Source organism: Macrotis lagotis, chromosome 6 (assembly GCF_037893015.1).
Source record: "Macrotis lagotis isolate mMagLag1 chromosome 6, bilby.v1.9.chrom.fasta, whole genome shotgun sequence".
NCBI classification, from domain to species: domain Eukaryota; kingdom Metazoa; phylum Chordata; class Mammalia; order Peramelemorphia; family Peramelidae; genus Macrotis; species Macrotis lagotis.
Window position 1 is genome coordinate 220,224,880 of NC_133663.1, and position 25,761 is coordinate 220,250,640.

At 34.8% G+C, this 25,761-nt stretch overlaps 1 protein-coding gene and 1 pseudogene across 1 annotated transcript in view; both read right to left on the bottom strand.

Annotated features, from left to right (window-relative positions):
• Positions 1-705: 705 nt before the first annotated feature.
• On the bottom strand, positions 706-15,176 carry LOC141492344 (major vault protein pseudogene; annotated as a pseudogene).
• Positions 15,177-24,804: 9,628 nt separating this feature from the next.
• LOC141492346 (coiled-coil domain-containing protein 170-like) overlaps positions 24,805-25,761 on the bottom strand; it is a 35,153-nt gene continuing 34,196 nt past the window's right edge. The window contains 1 exon segment of the mRNA XM_074192789.1: positions 24,805-25,117. Within this exon segment, the coding sequence (XP_074048890.1) occupies positions 24,941-25,117 (177 nt within the window). The 3' untranslated portion in view covers positions 24,805-24,940.

The following is a 25,761-nucleotide window of genomic DNA, read 5'->3' on the forward strand; positions in this document are numbered from 1 at the left end:
GGTAATAGCAACACAGCTAGTTTTGGCAAAAAGTGATACATAAGTCTTTTTTTTTAAGTTTGCCAAGTTCTTTTTTCTTGGTGTTTTCTTTATTGTAAAAAAGAATGGGGGGACGGCTAGGTGGTGCAGTGGATAAAGCACTGGCCCTGGAGTCAGGAGTACCTGGGTTCAAATCTGGTCTCAGACACTTAGTAATTACCTAGCTGTGTGGCCTTGGGCAAGCCACTTTACCCTGTTTGCCTTACAAAAAAACAAAAAAAAAAGAATGTTATAGAAGAATAGAAATGATTTCTCCTGGATCCTCAGCCCATACCCTGGTTTGTTTGGGTAAGAAAGGACAATCAGGCTTGAATCCTCCCTCAGAGCTACATATAGGATCCTATACCTCCAGCACCTTTATTATCAGGCACAGACCTCAGCAATTTTTTTTAGAAATGCAAAATCGGTATATCTGATAAGATGTATGCTTTTTACCTTTCATCTTGCCTTAGGTTTCTCCTCATAAAATAATTATGTAAGGAGCAAGGCTCTGGTTAGTTCCCACTCCCCTCCCTCTCTATATATAGAAGAAAATGATCTGGATAGATAATTCTTGGATGAGAGAAGCAGAGATACAAAAAGAAATGGAAAAACTAAGCTACAGAAAGTCATCTCCCTGGAAGAAGTGGTTTCACTTTCCAGTGGAGTGAGCTGGGGGAGAAAACCCTATTTCCCTGTATCTATCTTCCTCTCAGACTCCATAGGAAACCCAGGTGCCCCAAGTACCAAAAACCCCATGGCTGTGCTGAAAAGATTGATGGGAGTGGAACCATCAGTAATGAGGGTTGATTTTAGTCCAAGACCCTGAAGCCGTTTCACCTGGAGCTCAGGCCCAGCCAGGGCAAGGTCCCAAATAGTGCCCAAACCCAGGGCCTCAGTCATCTCCTTGAACTTTTTAACCTCTGTTTCTGCCAGTTTCTCCACCTTGTTCAGTTCCAGTTCTATCTGGGCCTTGTTATAGAGGAGCTCCTGTTCCCTGGCTTTCTGCACCTGAAGTAACTCTGCCTCCATTTCTATGGCCAAGGCCTCTGATTTCAGTTTGGCCTGGAGTACAGCTCCTTCTCCTTCAATATGAGCAGGCTCTGCCCGGGATTCTGCCTCTGCCTTAGCAACCCCTGTGCTTTCCACAGCAGTGCTCTGGGCTTCAAGTAGCAGCAACTCCTTCCGAGCTTTCTCAGCTCCGGCTTGGTCCAAGATCTTCTGCCGATCCAGCTGCCCCCGAGCCTCCTGCTCCAGCCTCTGAGCCTCATGTTTGGCTGCAGCTTCTTGGGAGTTGGTGGTGATCTCAGTGGACAGTTGGACACTTTGCTGTAGAGCGTCTCGGGTCCGCTGGTCCACAGGTTCTACAGACTACACATCCACACTATTGACCACCAGTCCATTCTGAGGAAAGACTGCTAAGTCCCGGAGCTGAGGCAAGGCAGCATGCCCAGGTCCCTTCTGTTCTGCTCCCTCATAACCAAAGACAGATATCTGAATGATGAGAGCTGAATTCTTATGGAAGTCATCAAAGGTGACTGAGGCCACAGTCCCCCGAACCTGGGAGGCAATGGTTTTGCAGGCATCACCCACACAATCTGGAACAGAGAAAAGGCGAGCAGTCTCTTGGGAATCATTCTGGTCTCCCAGTTCAAAGTGCCAGTTGTAAGCAAGTTGGAGCTAGAGCCGGGCATGGTCTGCTGTTTCAATGGTGATGACGTCAGTAAAGAAATCAGGTCCCAGGAGCAGGCAGAGTGTCCAGTGGACATGGGGGCACTTCGGTTGGCTGACTGAGAGGGATAACACTGTGAACTGTTCCTTGGGGCCTAGGCACACCAGCTCTGGTCCAAATGCAACTTGTGCTTTCTTTGCTCTGTAATCATAGACCTGCACAGCAGCATTGTGGGGCACTCAGTAGCTCACAATTTGAGTCTTATCCCTGGAAGGGAGGGGATCACCCCTTTGTCACTCCATTGCACCCCTGTCTGCCAGAGTGTCATGCCCCTTTCTCAGCAGTTCTTCCAGCCCCGGTGGCAGCTCTTTCTCCCACAGCTTTTCATCTTTGGTAAGCATATAGGTTTTACCAACAACAGCTCAAACCTTGCCATTCTTAACATCTCTCACATAGATGCATTCATTCTCATCCAGAAGGATGGACTCCTGTTTTTCTAGCACTTCTACTTTGGCTGGGGGGACATATTCCAGGGATTCCCTAATCATCCAGTGGTCTCCAGCCTGCCTTTTCTTTCCAGTTTCCCCATCATCTCCTTCCTCCAGGGCCTGTAGAGGCCTCAGGAGAAGCCCTTCTTCTTCTGACAGCACATAAACCTCCTGAATCCCTTTCTCTAAACTCTCTCCAGGCTGAAGGAAGAAGGATTTCTCCCCCTTCACCACGTGTTTGTGCCCCAACTGGTTCTTGCCATCGAGCTCTACTGGATCCAAGATCACACAGTAGTTCTGTGGCCCCAGGGTAGTGAGGTTCACAATTCCCAGTAGCTCCTCATAAACATCAGGTATGTGGGCTTTGGCATTGGCCTGGGTGAACAGCCACTCTTCTGTATGGTGGATCAGGCCCCTCAAATCTGGGAAGTTCTGGAGGGCCCAGAGGTGCAGGGCTAACTTGTCTGTGAGGACCATAGCAATGACCACATCTAGAACTTCCTGAAACACACATGGGAAGTAAGCCTCCACTGAACATACCAGCCACTGTTCGCCTGTCACCCTCTGATTGCCATTCTGATCCTGAAATTTTTTCCCAGCTGGAAGTCAAAGAGCTTAATTGTGTTGGTTCACTGTGGCCTGGATCATCTCCACCACATATACCTCCTTTTTTATTTAATATTTATTCTCATTTTGTACAAATAATGTTTTTATGCATTAATAAAATATTCTTGTTTAAGAGTAAATGAAATACCCCCTCCCCCCCTAAATATAGACTATCTTGAGCGATGAAGTAAAGGGGAGAGAAAAAAATTAAAATTAAAAAAAATATTAATAACTGTAGGTATGGCCAGGTTGTACAATGGAGAGAGCACCAGCCATGGAGCTATGAGCACCTGGGCTCACATCTGGCCTGTACACTCAACAATCACCCAGCCATGTGATATGCAAGCCACTTGAACCCCACTGCCCAGCAAAAAACAAAACAAAAAGAAAAAAAAGAGATCCAAAATAAAATAAAATAGTAATAATAGTAGGCGTGGCTGGGTGGTGGTCAGAGCATTGGCCCTTGAGCCAGGAACACCCGGGTCCAAATCGGGCCTCAGACACCCAACGATCACCCTGCTACATGCCCCCAGGCAGGCCACCCAGCCTCATTTGCCCTGCATCCTCCCAAAATAATAATAATTAATAATAATGATGATGATGATGATGATGATGATAATAAATGTGCTTCAGTCTTTGTTCCAACACCACCAACACTGTCATGCTTGGATCACATTATTTATGAAAATTCCATCATAAAAGTTACTTTCATATTTTTCCACCATTGCCACTGCTGATCTCAATGCCCTCCTTTCATAATTCTCCACTACCATGTACTGTATTTTGTCTCCCCTTTCACTCTGACTCTGCTGTAGGGTAGCTAAGTGGAGCAGCAGATATATCCCCCATTCTGGGGCCAAGAGGCCCTGAGCCCCCTTACCACCCCTTAGGCCCAGCATCCACCTGGCCCTATGGTCTCGAACTGGCCTTCCAATCCCAGGCCCTTGCAAGAAGTAAAAAAGAAAATGTGTTATATATGACCACTCTCCCCCCAGGGTCCATCCACTCCTCCATCACTCTCATCACCCCCCCTTCCCCCATCCCCCCTTCTTACTCCAGATGCCTATATCCCATTGAATATATATATATATATATATATATATATATATATATATATATATATATGCTGTTTCCTCATTTCCTCTCCTAACCACCTCTGATGAGAGTGAAAATTCCCTCATTCCCCCTTGCCTTCTCCCTTCCATATCATTACAATAGCTCATTGTAATAAAGAAGCACATACGTATTTAAAAGGCAAGGATTTGAACACAGCTAGACAATAAAGAATATTACTTTAAGATTAGATATCAAAGGGCTAGGAATCATTGACAACTACTAACTGAAGGAGTTGAATGTGTTTATCTGTATGAAAAGAGTACAATGGTTAGAATTGTTGGGTTGCAGCTTGAAAGCACCACACAGAATGTTGCATTTCTCTGTATCCTACTTGAATTCTCTACAATATCATTTTCAGAAGCCAAATGCCTCAAAGTGTTCATACAGCTCTCTGTATAAGATGATTTCCTAGAGACATGAGACACAGTCCCATGTAGCACACACAAAGGAATCGTGGTTATATTAAACAAATACTATTGTGTTGGGGCGGCTATGTGGTGCAGTGAATGGAACACGGGCCTTGGAGTCAGGAGTACCTGGGTTCAAATCCACCCTTAGACACTTTATAATTACCTAGTCATGTGGCCTTGGGCAAGCCACTTAATCACATTGCCTTGAAAAATCTAAAAAAATACTATTATTCTCCAATTGAAGTAAGAAATTTTAGGAAATTTGCTTTATTCATCAACAGAAACTGTTTGATACTCTTATTCTTTTACATAAAATGGGAATAAGCTTAATAACCTTTACCAAGAAACAGAGGAAGAAAAGGGAGAAATAGCAATACACATAGTTTTGTGAAAAAGTAACACATAAGTTCATAAATCACAAGGATTTGAACTCAGCTTGACAATAAAGGATACTACCTGCAACTTAGACATCAAAATTCTAGGCATCATTGAAGACTATTAATTGAAGGAGTTGAATGTGTTTACCTATATTGAAAGTGTACAATGATTACAATTGTTGAACTGTGAATGGAAAGCGAGAAACAGAATGGTGCATTTCTCAGCATCCCACTTGACTTCTCTAGCAAATCCATCTCAGAAGCCAAACTGTTCAAAGTATTCAAACAGCCCTCTGCATAAGAAGATATATTAGAGAAGTGTGATCAGGTTGAATGTAGCACACATTAAGGATTCGTGGATTTATTAAACAAATACTATTGTGCTCCAATTGAAGTAAGAAATTTAAGACAATTTGGTTAATTTAACAACCAAAACTGCTTGATACACTTATTTTTTTACATAAAATGAGAAAGATCAAAATAACCTTTACCAAGCAAATGAGGAAGAAAAATGGAGAAATAGCAACAGAGGTAGTTTTAGGAAAAAGTAACACATAAGTGTTTAAAACAAGGATTTGAATGCAGCTTGACAATAAAGGATAATACAAATTAGAAATGCAGGTACTAGGAATCATTGAAGATGACTAAATGAAGGAGTTGAACATGTTTATCTATATGAAAAGTGGACAATGATTAGAATTGTACTGTGGCTTGAAAGTTCTGCAAAGAATGCTGAGTTTCTTAGCATCGCACTTGACTTCTCTAGAACATCCATCTCAGAAGGCAAACTCTTCATAGTAATCATACAGCTCTTTTTATAAGATGATATCTTAGAGAAGTGTGACTCGGTACAATGTAGCACACATAAAGGAGTCATGGTTATATTAAACAAATACAATTGTACTCCAATTGATGTAAGAAATTTCAGAGAATTTGGTTAATTTCATCAACAAAAACTGCTTGATATACTTTTTCTTTTACATACAATAAGAAAGAGCCTAATAATCTTTACCAAGTGAAAGAGGAAGAAAAGGAAGCAATAGCAACACAGCTAGCTTTCACAAAATGTAACATATAAATGTTTAAAAGGCAAGGATTTGAACAGAGCTAGTCAATAAAGGATATTACTTAGGAATTACACATCAAAATACTAGGAAACATTGATGACTATTAATTGAAGGAGTCGAACGTGTTTATCTATATGAAAATTGTACAATGATTAGAATTGTTGTAATGTGGCTTGAAAGTGGCTGAGTTTCTTAATATGTCACTTGACTTCTCTCAAATATCTGTCTCAGAAGCCCAGATGATCAAAGTATTCGTACAGCCCTCTGTATAAGAGGATATCCTAGAGAAGTGTGACCAGGTCCAATGTAGCACACATTAAGGATTTGCAGATTTATTAAACAAATACTATTGTGCTCCAATGGAAGTAAGAAATTTAAGACAATTTAGTTAATTTGACAACCAAAACTGCTTGATGCATTTATTCTTTTACATAAAATGAGAAAGATCATAATAACCTTTTCCAAGCAAAAGAGGAAGAAGAGGGAAAAATAGTCATACAGGTAGTTTGGGGAAAAAGGAACACATAAGTGTTTAAAATGCAAGGATCTGAACACAGCTTGACAATAAAGGATTATTTCCAGATTAGACATCAAAGTACTAGGAATCATTGAAGAATATTAATTAAAGGAGCTGAACGTGTTTATCTATATGAAAATTGTATAATGATTAGAATTGATGTAATGTGGCTTGAAAGTTATTCACATAATGCTGAGTTTCTTAAAATGTCACTTGAATTCTCTCGGATATACTTCTCCACAGCCAAACTGTTCAAAGAATTCATACAACCCTCTGCATAAGATGAGATCTTAGAAAAGTGTGAACAGGTACAATGTAGCATACTTTAAGGATTTGTGGATTTATTAAACAAATACTACTGTGCTCCAATTGATGTAAGAAATTTAAGACAATTTGGTTAATTCAACAACCAAAACTGCTTGATACACATATTTTTTACAGTAAATGAGAAAGATGAAAATAACCTTTACCAAGAAAAAGAGGAAGAAAAGGGAGAAATAGCAACAGAGGTGGTTTTAGGAAAAAATAACATATAAGCAGGTAAAACACAAGGATTTGAATGCAGCTTGACAATAAAGGATAATACTGACAAAATAGACATGCAAGTACTAGGAGTCATTGAAGACTACTAATTGAGAAGCTGAATATGTTTATTTATATGAAAAGTGGACAGAGATTAGAATTCTATGGTGGTTTGAAAGTTCCACAAAGAATTCTTAGTTTCTTAGCATCACACTTGACTTCTCTAGAATATCCTTCTCAGAATCCAAATTCTTCAAAGTATTCATAAAGCGCTCTGTATAAGATAATAACCTGGAGAAGCGTGACTCGATCCAACAGAGCACACTTTAAAGAATTGTGGTTTTATTAAACAAATACTATTGTTGTCCTATTGAAGTAAGAAATTTAAGAAAATTTGGTTAGTTTCATCAACCAAAACTGCTTGATACACATATTATTTTACATAAAATAAGAATGAGCATAATAAACTTTACCAAGCTAAAGAGGAAGAAAATTCAATAATAGCAATACTCATAATTTTGGGAAAAAGAAGGCATAAGTATGTAAAATGAAGAAATTTGAACTCTGCTTGACAATAAAGGATATTATTTACAAATTAGAAATCAAAGTTCTATGAATCATTGAAGACTACTAACTGAAGCAGTTGAATGTGTTTATCTATATTAAAAGTATACATACAATGATTAGAATTGCTGTTTTGTGTGGTGGTTAGGTGGCATAGTGGATAAAGCACCAGCCTTGGAGTCAGCAGAAGTTGGGTTCAAATCCTGTCTCAAACAGTTATATAACTACCTAGCTGTGCACCCTTGGGCAAGCCACTTAATGCCATTTGCCTTGCAAAAAACCCGAAATCAAAAAAAGAATTTCTGTATTGAGGGTTGAAAGCGAAAAACATAATGGTGCGTTTCTTAGCATCCTACTTGACTTTGCTAGAATATCCTTTTTCAGAAGCTGAACTCTTCAAAGGATTCATACAGCACTCTGCATAAGATGATATTCTAGAAAAGAAAAACATGTTAGATCATGGCAAACATTAAGGAAGCATGATTATATTAAAAAATGCTATGGTGCTCCAATTGAAGTAAGAAATTTGACAATTTGGGTAATTCGACAACCATAATTGCTTGATACACTTATTTTTTTACATAAAATGAGCAAGTTCATAATGACCTTTACCAAACAAAGAAGAAAAGGGAGAAATAGCAACAGAGGTAGTTTAAAAAAGTAACACGTAAGTGTTTAAAACTAAGGATTTGAACGCATCTTGACAATAAAGGAAATTACTTACAAATTAGACATCAAAGAACTGGGAATCAGAGAAGACTACTAATTTAAGGAGCTGAAGAAGTATATCTGTACGAAAACTGTAAAATGCTTTGCATTGTTTCAATATGTTTTGAAAGACCCACAAAGAATGCTGTGTTTCTTAGCATCACAATTGACTTCTCTAGTATACCCTTCGTAGATGCTGAATGCTTCAAAGTATTCATGCAGCTCTCTGTATGAGATGATAACCTAGAAAAATGTGACCAGATCCTATGTGGAACACATTACGGTTGTATTAAGAAAATATAATTGTGCTCCAATTGAACTAAGCAATTTAAGCCATTTTGGTCAATTTGACAACCACAACTGCTTGATACACTTTTTCTTTTACATAAAATGAGAAAGAGCATATTAGCCTTTACCAAGAGAAAGAGGAAGAAAAGGGATAAATAGCAATATGTGTACTTTTTGGTAAAAGAAACACCTAAGTGTTTAAAACACAAGGATTATGATGGAGCTTGACAATAGATGAAATGACTTTAAAATTTGATATCAAAGGCCTAGGAATCATAAAATACTATGAATTGATGGAGTTGAACATGTATATCTGTAGGAAATATGTAAAATGATTTGATTTGTTGCATTGAGGCTTGAAAGCTATGCACAGAATGGTGCTTTCCTTAGTATCATCCAGGGCTTCTCTAGAAGGTCCTTTGAAGAAGTCAAATTCCTCAAAGTGTTCATGCAGCTCTCTGTATACAATGATAGCCTAGAAAAGAATGACCATGTCCAAAGGACAACACATCCATAAATCATGGTTATAAAAAATAAAAAGTATTGTGCACCAATTAAACTAAGGAATTTAATTCAATTTGCTTAATTCATCAACCAAAACTTACTTGATACACTTATTTTTTACATAAAATGAGGAAGAACATAATAACCTTTACCAAGTGAGAGAGGAAGAAAAGGAAGCAATAGCAACATGGGTTGTTTTCACAAAAAGTAACACATAAGTATTTACAAGGCAAGGATTTGAACACAGCTTGACAATAAAGGAGAATGCTTAAAAATTAGACATCAAAGTACTAGGAATCATTGAAGACTACTAACTGAAGGAGTTTAACATTTTTATCTATATGAAATGTGGACAAAGATTAGAATTGTATTGTGGCTCGAAAGTTTGGCAAGGAATGCTGAGTTTCTGAACATCGCACTTGACTTCTCTAGAATAACCTTGTTAGAACCCAAATTCTTCAAAGTATTCATAAAGCCATCGGTATAAGATGATATCCTAGAGAAGCACTACTTGGTCCAAGAACTTGTGGTTTTATTAAATAAATTCTATTGTGCTCCTATTGAAATAAGAATTTTAAGAAAATTTGGTTAGTTTCATCAACCAAAACTTCTTGATACATTTATTCTTTTACATAAAATAAGAATGAACATAATAAACTTTACCAAGCAAAAGAATAAGAAAAGTCAGTAATAGCAATACTCATAATTTTGGGCAAAAGAAGGCCTAAGTATGTAAATACAGGCATTTGAACTCACAGTGACTATAAAAGATATTATTTACAAATTAGACATCAAAGTTCTAGGAATCACTGAAGACTACTAACTGAAGTAGTTGAATGCATTTATCCATATTACAAGTGTACATACAATGATAAGAATTGCTCTATTGTGGGGTGGCTAGGCGGCTTAGTGGATAAAGCACCGACCTTGGAGTCAGAAGAACCTGAGTTCAAATCCGGTGTCAGACAGTTATATAACTACCTAGCTGTGTGGCCTTGGGCAAGCCACTTAATGCCATTTGCCTTGCAAAAAAAAAACCTAAAAATAAAAAAAAGAATTCCTTTATTGTGGTTTGAATCCGTGAAACATAATGGTGTGTTTCTTATCATCCCACTTGACTTCACTCGAATACCCTTCTCAGAAGCCAAACTCTTCAAAGTATCCATACAGCAGTCTGTATAAGATGATATTCTAGAGAACAGTGACACGTTAGATCATGGCAAACATTAAGGAAGCATGATTATATTTAAAAAATGATATGGTGCTCCAACTGAAGTAAGAAATTTAAGACAGTTTGGTTAATTCGACAACCATATTTGCTTGATACACTTATTTTACATAAAATGAGAAAGATCATAATGACCTTTACCAAACCAAAGAAGAAGAAAAGGGAGAAATAGCAACAGAGGTAGTTTTAGCAAAAAGTAACACATAAGTGTTTAAAACGTAAGGATTTGAACACATTTTGACAATAAAGGAAATTACTTACAAATTAGACATCAAAGAACTAGGAATCAGAGAAGACTACTAATTTAAGGAGCTGAAGAAGTATATCTGTATGAAAAGTGTAAAAGTATTTGCATTGTTTCAATATGTTTTGAAAGACCCACAAAGAATGCTGTGTTTCTTAGCATTACCATTGACTTCTCTAGTATATCCTTCACAGATGCTGAATGCCTTAAAGTATTCATACAGCTCTCTGTATGAGATGATAACCTAAGAAAAATGTGACCAGATCCTACATGCAACACATTACAGTTGTATTAAGAAAATACAATTGTGCTCCAATTGAGCTAAGCAATTTAAGTCCATTTGGTCAATTCGTCAACCAAAACTGCTTGATACACTTTTTTCTTTTACATAACATGAGAAAGAGCTCATTAGCCTTTACCAAGAAGAAGAGGAAGAAAAGGGATAAATAGCAATACATGTAATTTTTGGGAAAGAAACACCTAAGTGTTAAAAACACAAGGCTTATGACAGAGCATGACAATGAATGAAATGACTTTAAAATTAGATATCAAAGGCCTAGGAATCATACAGTACTACTAATTTATGGAGTTGAACATGTATATCTGTAGGAAATGTGTAAAATGATTTGATTTGTTCGATCGAGGCTTGAAAGCTATGCACAGAATGTTGCTTTCCTTAGTATCACACAGGGCTTGTCTAGAAGGTCCCTTGTAGAAGCTGAATTCTTCATAGTATTCATACAGCTCTCTGTATACAATGATAGCTGGGTGAACAGTGACCAGGTCCAATGTAGAACACATTAAGGAATAATGGTGATATTAAGAAAATACTGTTGTGGTCCAAATGAACTAAGGACTTTAAGTTACTTTTGTCAATTCTTAAACCAAGCCTGCTTGAAACAGTTCTTTTTTTTACATAAAATTAGAAAGAGTATATTAACCTTTACCAAGCAAAAGAGGAAGAAAATGGAGAAATAACAATATACATAGTTTTGGGCAAAGGTAACACAGAGGAATTTAAAATACAAGGATTTGAATGTAGTTTAACAATAAAGGAAATTATTTACAAATTAGACATCAACAAACTAGGAGTTAGAGAAGAGTATAAATTGAAGGAGTTGAACATGCATATCTGTATGAAAAGTGTAAAATAATTTGATTTGTTGCATTGAGGCCTTAAAGCTTCGCATATAATGCTGCATTTCTTAGCACCACACTTGATTTCTCAAGAATATCCTTCAAATATGGCGAATGCTTCAGAGTATTCATACAGATGTCTGTATAAGAGGATAACCTAGAGAAGTTTAACTAGGTCCAATGTGGAACACATCACAGAATCAGGGTTATATTAAGCAAATACAATTGTGCTCCAATTGACAATGAATTTAAGCCAAATTGGTCAATTGATCAACTAAAACTGCTTGATACACTTTTCCTTTTTACAAGAAATGAGAAAGATCTTAATAACCTTTACCAAGCGAAAGAGGAAGAAATGGAGAAATAGCACTATATGTAGTTTTGGGTAAAAGTAACACCTAATTGTTTAAAATGCAAGGATTAGAATGGTGCTTGACAATGAAGGAAATTACTTACAATAAGACATGTAAGTTCTAGGAATCCTAGAATTCTACTAATTGAAGGTGTTGAACATGTGTATCTACATGAAAAGTATAAAATGATTGGATTTATGCATTGAGACTTGAAAGTGATTCATAGACTGCTGCTTGCCATAGTATCACACAGGACTTTTCTAGAAGGTCCTCTGTGGATGCTGAATTCTTCAAAGTATTGCTACTGCTCTCTGTATATGATGGTAGCTTAGAGAAGAGTGACAAGGTTCAATGCAGAACACATTAACTATATGAATAGTGTAAAATGATTTGAATTGTTATTTGAGGCTTCAAAGTGCCAAACAGTATGATGTGATTCTTAGTATTGCACATGAATTCTCTAGAATCCCCTTGATAGGTGCTGAATTCTTCAAAGTAATCATACAGCTCTGTGTATATGATGATAGCCTAGAAAAGAGTGACCAGGTCCACAGGAGAATGCATCAAGAAATCATGGTTAAACAAAACAAAATGTACTGTGCACCAATTAAACTAAGGAATTTAAGACAATTTGTTTAATTCATCAACCAAAACTGCTTGATACAGTTACACTTTTTCATAAAATGAGGAAGAGCATAATAACCTTTACCAAGTGAAAAAGGAAGAAAAGGAAGCCATAGTAATATGGGTAGCTTTCACAAAATATAACATATAAGTTTTTAAAAGGCAAGCATTTGAACACAGATTGACAATAAAGGATAATACTTACAAATTAGACATCAAAGTACAAGGAATAATTGAAGACTACTAATTGAAGGAGTTAAAGATGTTAATCTATATGAAAAGTGGACAATGATTACAATTGTATTGAGACTTGAACGTTCCGAAAAGAATGCAGAGTTTCTTCATATTGCACTTGAATTCTATGGAATATCCTTCTCAGAAACTGAATTCTTCAAAGTATTCATAATGCACTCTGTATAAGATGATATCCTAGAGAAGTGTGACCTAGTCCAATGTAGCACACATCAAAGAATTGTGGTTTTATTAAACAAATTATATTTTGCTCCTATTGAAGTTAGAAATTTAAGAAAATTTGGTTTGTTTCATCAACCAAAACTGCTTGATACACTTAGTCTTTTACATAAAATAAGAATGAGCATAAAGTTTACCAAGCAAAAGAGGAAGAAAAGTCAGTAATAGCAACACTCATAATTATGGGAAAAAGAAGGCATAAGAATGTAAAACAAAGGAATCTGAATTCACTTTGACAGTTAAGGTTATTATTTACAAATTAGACATCAATGTTCTACGAATCATTGAAGACTACTAACTGAAGAAGTTGAATGTGTTTATGTATATCAAATATGTACATACAATTATAAGAATTGCTGTATTGTGGGGTGGCTAGGTGGCTTAGTGGATTAAACTCCAGCCTTGGAGTCAGGAGTACCTGGGATCTAATCTGGGCTCAGACACTTCATAATTACCTAGTTGTTTGGCCTTGGGCAAGCCACTTGTCCCTATTTGACTTGCCAAAAAACCCTAAAAAAATAAAGAATTTCTGTATTGTGGTTTGAAAGTGAGAAACAGAATGGTGCATTTCTTAGCATCCCACTTGACTTACCTAGAATATACTTCTCAGAAGCCAAACTCTTCAAAGTATTCATACAGTTCTCGTATAAGTTGATATTCTAGAGAAGAGTGACATGTTAGATCATGGCAAACATTAAGGAAGTGTTGTTATATTAAAACAATGCTATGGTGCTCCAACTGAAGTGAGAAATTTAAGAAAATTTGGGTAGTTTGACAACCAAAATTGCTTGATACGCTTATTCTTTTACAAAAAATGAGAAAGATCATAATAACCTTTACTAAAAAAAAGAGGAAGAAAAGGGAGAAATAGCAATGGATGTAGTTTTTGTAAAAAGTAACATATAAGAGTTTTAAACAAAAGGATTTGAACGCAACTTGACAATAAAGATAATTACTTACAAATTAGACATCAAAGAAGTAGGAGTCAGAGAAGACTACTCATTTAAGGAGCTGAAGAAGTACATCTGTTATGAAAAGTGTAAAATGATTTGCTTTGTTTCAATAAGGTTTGAAAGTCCCCCAAAGAATACTGTGTTTCTGAGCATCCCAATTGACTTCTCTAGTATATCCTTAGTAGATGCCAAATGCTTCAAAGTATCCATACTGCTCTCTGTATGAGATGATAACCTAGAAAAATGTGACCAGATCCTACATGGAACACATTACGGTTATATTAAGAAAATACAATTGTGCTCCAATTGAACTAAGCAATTTAAGCCAGTTTGGTCAATTCATGAAACACAACTGTTTGATACACTTTTTCTTTTACATAAAATGAGAAAGAACTTATTAGCCTTTACCAAGATAAAGAGGAAGGAAAGGGATAAATAGCAATACATGTGCTTTTTGGGAAAAGAAACATGTGTTTAAAAAACAAGGAATCTGCCAGAGCTTGACAATAAAGGAAATGACATTCAAATTAGAATTCAAAGTCCTAGAAATCATACAATGCTCCTCATTGATGGAGTTGAACTTGTATATGTGTATGAAATGTGTAAAATGATATGATTTTTTGCATCGAGGCTTGAAAGCTATGCACAGTATGCTGCTTTCTTAGTATCATGCAGGGCTTCTCTAGAAGGTCCTTTGTATAAGCTGAATTCTTCAAAGTATTCCTACAGCCCTCTGTATACAATGATAGCCTAGTGAACAGTGAACAGGTCCAATGTACAACACAATATGGAATCGTGCATAATATTAAGAAAATACATTTGTGTTCCAAATGAACTAAGGACTTTAAGTCACTTTTGTCAATTCTTAAACCAAAACTGCTTGAAACATTTCTTGTTTTACATAAAATTAGAAAGGGCATATTATCCTTTACCAAGCAAATGAGGAAGAAAAGGGAGAAATAAAAATATACATTGTTTTCAGTAAAAGTAACACACAGGAATTAAAAATGCAAGGATTTGAATGCACCTTGATTATAAAGGAAACTACTAAAAAATATACATCAAAGAACTAGGAGTCAGAGAAGAGTATAAATTGAAGGAGTTGAACATATATATCTGTATGAAAAGTGTAAAATAATTTGCACTGTAAAGCTGTAAAGCTTCACACATAATGCTGCATTTCTTAGCATCACACTTGATTTATCAAGAACACCCTTCCATAGATGTTGAACTCTTCAGAGTATTCATACAGCTGTCTGTATAAGAGAATAACCTCAAGAAGTGTAACTAGGTCCAATGAAGAACACATTACGGAATCGAGGTTATATTAAGCAAATACAATTGTGCCCCAATTGAAGCAAATAATTTAAGCCAAATGGGTCAATTGAGCAACTAAAACTGCTTAATACACTTTTCCTTTTACAAGACATGAGAAAGAGCTTAATAACATTTACCAAGCAAAACAGGAAGAAAAGGGAGAAATAACACTATACATAGTTTTGGGTAAAAGCAACACAGAGGAATTTAAAATGCAAGGATTTGAATGTTGCTTGATAATAAAGGAAATTATTTACAAATTAGACATCAGCAAACTAGGAGTCAGAGAGAAGTATAAATTGAAGGAGTTGAACACATATATCTGTATGAAAAGTGTAAAATAATTTGATTTGTTGCATTGAGGCTTTAAAGCATCACATATAATGCTGCATTTCTTAGCATCACACTTAATTTCTCAAGAATATCCTTCATATATGGTGAATGCTTCAGAGTATTCATACTGCTGTCTGTATAAGAGGATAACCTAGAGAAGTTTAACTAGGTCTAAAGTAGAACACATTACGGAATTGGGGTTATATTAATCAAATACAATTGTGCTCCAATTGAAGTAAGGAATTTAAGCCAAATTGGTCAACTGATAAATTAAACTGTTTGATACTCTTTTCCTTTTACAAGAAATGAAAAAGAGCTTAATAACCTTTACCAAGCAAAAGAGGAAGAAAGGGAGAAATAGCAATATACTTAGTTTTCAGTAAAAGTAACACCTAATTGTTTAAAATGCAAAGACTGGAATGGAGCTAAGGATTGGAATGGAGCTTGATAATGAAGGAAATTACTTACAAGAAGACATCTAAATTCTGGGAATCCTAGAATTCTAGTAATTGAAGGTGTTTAACATGTACATCTACATGAAAAGTGTAAAATTATTGGATTTATGCATTGAGACTTGAAAGTTATGCATAAAATGGTGTTTTTCCTTAGGATCACACAGGACTTATCTAGAAGGTCTTTTGTAGATGCTGAATTCATCAAAGTATTCCTACTGCTCTCTATATATGATGGTACCTTAGAGAAGAGTGACCAGGTTGAATGCAGAGCACATTAACTATATGAAAAGTGAAAAATAATTTGAATTGTTATTTGAGGCTTCAAAGTGCCAAACAGAATGATGTGATTCTTAGTACTACACTTGATTTCTCTAGAATTTTTTCTCTAGAACATTTCAGATATATAAATGCATTCAAATCCTTCAGTTAGTAGTCTTCAATGATAGCTAGTATTTTGATATCTCATTTACAGGTAAAATCCTTTATTCTCTGGTTGGGTTCAAATCCTGGCATTTTAAACACTTATGTGTTATTTTTTACCCAAACCTATGTATATTTGTATTTCTCCCATTTCTACTTCTTTTGCTTGCCAAAGGTTCTTAGGCTATTTCTCATTTTATGTAAAAGAGCAAGTGTATCATTCAGACTTGATTGATAAATTAACCAAATTGGCTTTCATTTCTATCTTCATTTTGAGAACAATAGTATTCGTTACACATAAACAGGATTCCTTGATGTTTGCCATGATCTAACATGTAGCACTTCTCTATGATATCATCTTTTACAGAGAATTGTATGCATATTTCAGAGAGTTGGCATTCTGAGAATGATATTCAAGAGAACACAGGTGCGATGCTAAGAAAAGCAGAAATCTCAGTTGTGTCTTCAAGCTGCAAAAAACAATTCTAATCATTTTCCAGGTTTCATATACATAAAACCGTTCAAATACTTAAATTAATAGTCTTCAATGATTCCTAGTATTTTGATATGTAATTAAAATGTAACATCCTTTATTCTCAGGTTGTGTTCAAATCCTTCTGTTTTAAACACTTATGAGTTTTTTTCCCAAACCTATGTACATTGCTATTTATCCCTTTTCTTCTTCTTTGGCTTGCTAAAGTTTCTTAGGCTGTTTTTCATTTTATGTATAAGAACAAGTGTATCATCCAGTTTTGATTGATGAATTAAACAAATTGGATTACTTTTCTTTCTTCATTTGGAGGATAATAGCATTAGTTACACATGAACAGTATTCCCCAATGTTTGCCATGATATGCGGTGTAGGAATTGTCTATGATATAGTCTTATACAGGGAGTTGAATGAATACTTTGAGAAGATGGGCTTCTGAGAATGATATTCTAGAGAACACAAGTGCAATGCTAAGAAACACAACACTCTCTGTTGTGACTTCAATTCACTATTCAACAATTCTAATCATTGTCTACTTTTCATAAAGATGAACATGTTCAAACACTTCAATTAGTAGGTTTCAATGATTCCTAGTCCACTGACATCTCATTTATAGATAATATCCTTTTTTCTCAAGTTGTGTTCAAATCCTTGCATTTTAAAACTTTTGTGTTAGTTTTTCCCAAAGCTTTTTATATTGCTATTTCTCCCTTTTCTTCTTCTTTTGCTTGCATAAGGTTCTTAGGCTATTTCTCATTTTATGTAAAAGAGCAAGTGTATCATCCAGTTCTAATTGATGAATTAACCAAGTAGTCTTACATTTCTTTCTTCATTTGGGGGATAATAGTTTTTGTTACACATAAACAGTATTGTTTAAAGTTTGCCATGATATACACTGTAGGACTTGTGTAGGATACAATTTATACAGAGAGTTCTATAAATACTTTGAGGAGTTGGGTTTCTGAGAATGATATTCTAGAGAACACAAGTGTGAAGCTAAGAAAGGCAACACTCTGTGTTGTGCCTTCAAGCAGCAATACAACAATTCTAATCATTGTCCAATTTTCATAGAGATAAACACGTTCAAAGCCTTCAATTCGAAGTCTTCAACCATTCCTAGTACTTTGATGTATAATTTACAGGTGATATCCTTTATTCTCAAGTTTTGTTCAAATCCTTGCATTTTAAACACTTCGGTGTTATTTTTTCCAAAACCTATGTACATTTGTATTTCTCCCTTTTCTTCTTCTTTTGCTTGCAAAATGTTCTTAGGCTATTTCTCATTTTATGTAAAAGAGCAAGTGTATCATTCAGACTTGATTGATAAATTAACCAAATTGGCTTTCATTTCTAACTTCATTTTGAGAACAATAGTATTTGTTACACGTAAACAGGATTCCTGGATGTTTGCCATGATCTAACATGTAGCACTTCTCTAGTATATCATCTTATACAGAGAAGTGTAAGCATATTTCGGAGAGTTGGCATTCTGAGAATGATATTCTAGAGAACACAGGTGCGATGCTAAGAAAAGCAGAAATCTCTGTTGTGTCTTCAAGCCACAATATAACAATTCTAATTATTTTCCAGTTTTCATATATATAAAACCATTCAAATTCTTCAATTAGTAGTCTTCAATGATTCCTAGTGTTTTGATATCAAATTTATAGGTAATATCCTTTATTTTCAGGTTGTGTTCAAATCCTTGCATTTTAAACACTTATGTGTTATTTTTTCCCAAACCTATGTATATTTGTATTTCTCCCTTTTCTTCTTCTTTTGCTTGCCAAAGGTTCTTAGGCTATTTCTCATTTTATTTAAAAGAGCAAGTGTATTATTCAGACTTGATTGATAAATTAACCAAATTGGCTTTCATTTCTATCTTCATTTTGAGAACAATAGTATTCTTTAGACATAAACAGGATTCCTTGATCTTTGCCATGATCTAACATGTAGCACTTCTCTATGATATCATCTTTTACAGAGAATTGTATGCATATTTTGGAGAGTTGGCATTCTGAGAATGATATTCTAGAGAACACAGGTGTTTTGCTAAGAAAAGCAGAAATCTCAGTTGTGTCTTCAAGCTGCAATAACAATTCTAATCATTTTCCAGGTTTCATATATATAAAACGATACAAATCCTTCAATTAGTAGTCTTCAATGATTCCTAGTATTTTGATATGTAATTAAAACGTAACATCCTTTATTCTCAGGTTGTGTTCAAATCCTTGTGTTTTAAACACTTATGAGTTTTTTTCCCAAACCTATGTACATTGCTATTTATCCCTTTTCTTCTTCTTCTGCTTGCTAAAGTTTCTTAGGCTATTTTTCATTTTATGTATAAGAACAAGTGTATCATCCAGTTTTGATTGGTGAACTAAACAAATTGGCTTACTTTTCTTTCTTCATTTGGAGGATAATAGCATTAGTTACACATGAACAGTATTCCCCATTGTTTGCCATGATATGGGGTGTAGGAATTGTCTAGGATATAATCTTATACAGAGAATTGAATGAATACTTAGACAAGATGGGCTTCTGAGAATGATATTCTAGAGAACACAAGTTCGATGCTAAGAAACACAACACTCTCGGTTGTGAATTCAATTCTCCATTCAACAATTCTAATCATTGTCCACTTTTCATAAAGATAAACATGTTCAAACCCTTCAATTAGTAGGTTTCAATGATTCCTAGTTCATTTGCATCTCATTTATAGTTAATATCCTTTATTCTCAAGTTGTGTTCAATTCCTTACATTTTAAAACTTATGTGTTAGTTTTTCCCAAAGCTTTTTATATTGCTGTTTCTCCCTTTTCTTCTTCTTTTGTTTGCCTAAGGTTCTTAGGCTATTTCTCATTTTATGTAAAAGAGCAAGTGTATCATCCAGTTCTAATTGATGAATTAACCAAGTTGTCTTACATTTCTTTCTTCATTTGGGGGATAATAGTTTTTGTTACACATAAACAGTATTGTTTAAAGTTTGCCATGATATACACTGTAGGACTTGTGTAGGAAACAATCTTATACAGAGAGTTCTATAAATACTTTGAGGAGTTGGGCTTCTGAGAATGATATTCTAGAGAACACAAGTGTGAAGCTAAGAAAGGCAACACTCTGTGTTGTGCCTTCAAGCAGCAATACAACAATTCTAATCATTGTCCAATTTTCATAGAGATAAACACTTTCAAAGCTTTCAATTGGAAGTCTTCAATCATTCCTAGTTCTTTGATGTATAATTTACAGGTAATATCCTTTATACTCAAGTTGTGTTCAAATCCTTGCATTTTAAACACTTCGGTGTTATTTTTTCCCAAACCTATGTATATTTGTATTTCTCCCTTTTCTTCTTCTTCTTCTGCTTGCCAATGGTTCTTAGGCTATTTCTCATTTTACGTAAAAGAGTAAGTGTATCATTCAGACTTGATTGATAAATTAACCAAATTGGCTTTCATTTCTGTCTTCATTTTGAGAACAATAGTATTTGTTACACACAAACAGGATTCCTTGATGTTTGCCATGATCCAACATGTAGAACTTCTCTAGGATATCATCTTATACAGAGAATTGTATGCATATTTCAGAGAGTTGGCATTCTGAGAATGATATTCTAGAGAACACAGGTGTGATGCTAAGAAAAGCAGAAATCTCTGTTGTGTCTTCAAGCCACAATATAACAATTCTAATCATTTTCCAGGTTTCATATATATAAAATCGTTCAAATTCTTCAATTAGTAGTCTTCAATGATTCCTAGTATTTTGATATCAAATTTACAGGTAATATCCTTTATTCTCAGGTTGTGTTCAAATCCTTGTGTTTAAACACTTATGAGTTATTTTTTCCCAAACCTAAGTATATTGCTATTTATCCCTTTTCTTCTTCTTTTGCTTCCTAAAGTTTCTTAGGCTATTTTTCATTTTATGTATAAGAACAAGTGTATCATCCAGTTTTGATTGATGAATTAAAGAAATTGACTTATTTTCTTTCTTCATTTGGAGGATAATAGCATTAGTTACACATGAACACTATTCCCCAATGTTTGCCATGATACGCCGTGTAGGAATTGTCTAGGATATAATCTTATACAGAAAGTTGAATGAATACTTTGAGAAGATGGGCTTCTGAGAATGATATTCTAGAGAACACAAGTGCGATGCTAAGAAACACAACACTCTCTATTGTGACTTCAATTCACCATTCAACAATTCTAAACAGATAGTTTAGTTTTGGTAGAATTGCCATTTTTATTATATTAGGTCTACCTATCCATGAGCAGTTGATATTTTCCCTGTTATTTCAATCTGATTTATTTTGTGTGAGAAGTGTTTTATAATTATTTTCAAAAAGATTCTGAGTGTCTTGGCAAATAGACTCCCAAGTATTTTATATTGTCTGAGGTTATTTTAAATGGGATTTCTCTTTCTAGCTCTTCCTGCTATATCTTGCCAGACATATATAGAAAAGTTGAGGATTTATGAGGGTTTATTTTATAACCTGCAACTTTGCTAAAATTGTTAATTGTTTCCAGAAGTTTTTTGGATAATTTCTTGGAATTCTCTAGGTATACCATCATGTCATCTGCAAAGAGTGGGAGTTTTGTCTCTTCCTTCCCAATTGGAATTCTTTCAATTTCTTTTTCTTGTCTAATTGCTGATGCTAACATTTCTAATACAATATTGAATAGTATTGGTGATAATGGGCACCCTTGTTTCACACCTGATCTTATTGGGAATGCCTCTAGCCTCTCCCCATTGAATATAATGCTTATTGATTGTTTCAGATAGATATTGCTAATTATTTTTCAGGAAGAGCCCATTTATTCCTTCACTCTAGTGTTTTCAGAGGAATGGATGGTGTATTTTGTTAAAAGCTTTTTCAGCATCTATTGATATGATCATATGGTTTCTGATAGGTTTGTTGTTGATATAATTGAGTATACTAACAGTTTTCCTAATATTGAACCAACCCTGCATTCCTGGACTAAGTCCTACTTGATCATAATGTATTATCCTAGTGATAACTTGTTGTAATTGTTTTGCTAAGATTTTATTTAAGATTTTTGCATCTATATTCATCAGGGAGATAGGTCTATAATTTTCTTTCTCTGTTTTAACTCTTCCTAATTTAGGTAACAGCACCACATTGGTTTCATAGAAAGAGTTAGGCAGAGTTCCATCTTTCCCTATTTTTCCAAAAATTTTACATAGAATTGGAATCAATTGTTCCTTAAATGTTTGGTAGAATTCACTTGTGAATCCATCAGGCCCTGGAGATTTTTTTTTTAGGGAGTACAATAATTGCTTGTTGAATTTCTTTTTGTGAGATAGGGTTGTTTAGGTATTTAAGCTCTTCTTCATTTAACCGGGGCAACTTATATTTTTGTAAATATTCATCCATTTCACTTAGATTATTAAAATTGGCATAGAGTTGGGCAAAATAATTTCAAACTATTACTGTAATTTCCTCCTCATTGGTGGTTAGTTCAACTTTTCCACTTATGATACTAGCAATTTGGTTTCCTTCTTTCTTTTTTTTAATCAAATTGACCAGAGGTTTATCAGTTTTATTGGTTTTTCATAATACAAACTTTTGGTTTTATTTATTAATTCAATACTTATTTTGCTTTTGATTTTATTGGTTTCTCCCTTAATTTTTAGAATTTCTAATTTGGTATTTAATTGGGGATTTTTGATTTGTTCTTTCTCTAATTTTTTTAGTTGCATATTTAGTTCATTGATTTCCTCTTTCTCCAATTTATTCATGTAAGCATTTAGAGCTATATCCCCTGAGAGTCACATTGAATGAATCCCATAAGTTTTGGTATGTTGTTTCATCATCATCATTATCTAGAATAAAATGGTTAATTCTTTCTATCATTTGTTTTTTGGTTCACTCATTTGTTAAAATGAGGTTATTCAGTTTCCTATTTGTTCTGGGTCTATATCTCCTTGGCCCAATATTGCATATGCCTGTGATTGCGGTGTGATCTGAGAAAGATGTATTCACTATTTCTGCCTTTCTGTAGTTTATCATTAGGTTTTCATGTCCTAGTACATGGTCAATTTTTATATAATTTCCATGTACTTCAGAGAAAAAGGCATATTCCTTTCTATCCCCATCCAGTTTCCTCCATAAGTCCACCATATCTAATTTTTCTAACAATTACATGTCGTTCTAACAATTACATGTCGTTAGATATCAGTCTCATGGATAGGTCATGAATGTCCTTCATTTCTGGCTTGGTATATTCTCTCTGTTAGAGTTACAGTTCTCAAGATTTATGAGCATCATTTTTCCCCATGCTGGGATATGGCTAGTTTCACCTTACTGGATAGCATTGTTTTTCCTTTTACTGCCCTGCCCTCTTTTATCCTTTTCATGTGTCTCTTGAACCTTCTGTTTCATGTCCAAAGTTTCTGTTTAGCTCTGGTCTTTTCATCAGAAATTTTTGGAATTCTTCCATTTTGTTAAATGTCATCTTTTTCCCTGGAAGAGAAGGTTCAGCTTGGTGGGAAAGTAGATTCTTGGCTGCATTCCAAGCTCCCTTGCTCTTTGAAATATCTTTTTCCAGGCTCTGTGATCCCTTAATGTTGATGCAGCCAGGTCCTACATGATCCTTATTGTGGCTCCTTGATATTTAAATTGTTTCTTTGTGGCTGCTTGCAGGATTTTTCTCTTTTATTTGATAGTCCTGGAATTTGGCCACAATATACCTTGGTGTTTTCATTTTAGGAATTTTTCTAGTGGGGATCCATGTACTCATTCAGTTTCTACTTTACACTCTGATTCCATGATATCAGGGCAGTTTTCCATCATTAGATCCTGTAATATTACATCCAGGCTTTTTTTCTCTTCAGTATTTTCAGGAAGTCCTATAATTTTCAGGTTGCCCCTCCTCGATTGAGGCCAGTGGTTTTGTTGATGTGGTATTTTACATTTTCTTCTATTTTTTTCAATTTTTGATTTTGTTTAACTGACTCTTGCTGTCTCATGGAGTGATTAGTTTCTGTACACTCCACTTTTTTTTTCAGGGAGCAGTTTTCTTCATTAACCTTTTGCAACTCCTTTTCCAATTTGTCAGTTCTACTTTTGAAAGAGCTTTCCATTTGACTAATTGAAGTTTTGAGAGAATTATTTTCTTTTGGCATTTGCCTGCTTGAGGAGGTGAGAGAATTATTCTCATTTTGTATTTGTCCAACTGATGACCTGAGAGATTTATTCTCCTTTTGTATTTCTCCAATTGTACTTTCTAAAGTTTTGTTTTCTTGTTGCAAGGTATTAATTGTCTCTCCTAAATTTTTAAGCTCCTTCCTTATTTCTTCAAGGAAGTCTTTCAGCTGTTAATCTGGTTTGTCATGGGCTGATCCTCCCTCTGAGCCCATTTGGCCAATGCTGCTGCCAGAGACAAATCCTGAGTTAGATGTTGTTTCTCCTGGCTTTTCTTTCTGGGTTTTGTGGGTCGGATTTCTTTTAAGAGGTTTGTTTTATGTGATAGATGGGGAAAAGATCAGGAGACTTTAGAACTGTGTCTGTCTTCTCTCTGCCCTCTTGGCTGGAAGTCCCAAAAAGTTCATCTTTTAATAGCATTGTGTATTTAGTGGACTAGGAGCTGGCCTTGGAGAAAGGAGTTTGTCACTCTGAATTTGCCTTCTAATCTGTCAGCATCTCAAGTTACTAAGACAATGACTTACAAGCTAAAATATAAATATAAACCAATATTATAAATCATAGAAATGTTGATATGCATCAGTGGATTTCCCTCGCTGATGAAATCTCAGGTTGAGACTATCTCAAATAAATTATGGATAACAAGTCAAGAATAAGTCTTAGCAAAAGTAGAGAGAAACGAGGTGAAAGGGTGAAATAAGGGAAAGGGTGGGGGGAAATCCAGTGACAAACATTACAGAATAGAAAAATGGAAAATGCCAAATGTATTTTATTTATTTCCCAATTAAGCTTCCACAGGTCTTATATTAAAACTATTACAGAAAACAGTCTGCAATTTTAGGACTTGCTGATGACAGTGAAGAAAAAAGAAGTCAATGTCTTTTATGTCATTCATTCCCTTTGACAGTCTTACGATCACAAAGAACCTTTGATCTGCTGTTAGATGTAATTATAGAAATTTCATAAGCTTCTATTATGGGTTTGAGTTGATTAATGATTTCCTTCTCTGGAATTTTGATGTTAAAACCCATCATCTTCATAACAGATTCTCTAAAATCTAGGAGCTACAAGAGGGAAAAGTCACACAAAAAAAAGAAAAGAAAAATTGAAATCAGTGGCACAGGATTTTAGATATTCATTTAAGACAACTCCACAAGACAGACACATTTTTATGAACAATGGTAACATAGAACATCAAACCAGCTTTTAAACAAGTTCCTCAAAAATGTTGTTTTCTGGTATTAAGTCTCCTTAAAATGATATTGCACATATATATATATATATATATATATATATATACATATATATGTATATATTTCTTAATGTGTAATTCAAAATTCTTTAGGCATCTTTACTCTAGGCCCAATAGCAGAATTTTTGCTATAGTAAATATAGTCTCTCCCAAAAGTCTTATGGAAGTTTTAAGTTTTAATAATAAAAATAGTATAAAAAGACTTATCTTTTAAAATAATATTTTTCCTAGTTACATATAAGGGCAATATTTTACATTCATTTTTTAAAAATTTGACTTCCAAATTTTACCCCCTCCCTTCTTCCCTCACCTCTTCCCTCCCTGAGATGATAAGCAACTTGATATATATGTTCATATATGTTCAATGAGGCAAAACATATTACATTATTAGTAATGTTGTAAATAAAAACACAGACCTAATGGGGAAAAAACATGAAAAAAATAAGGAGGAAAATA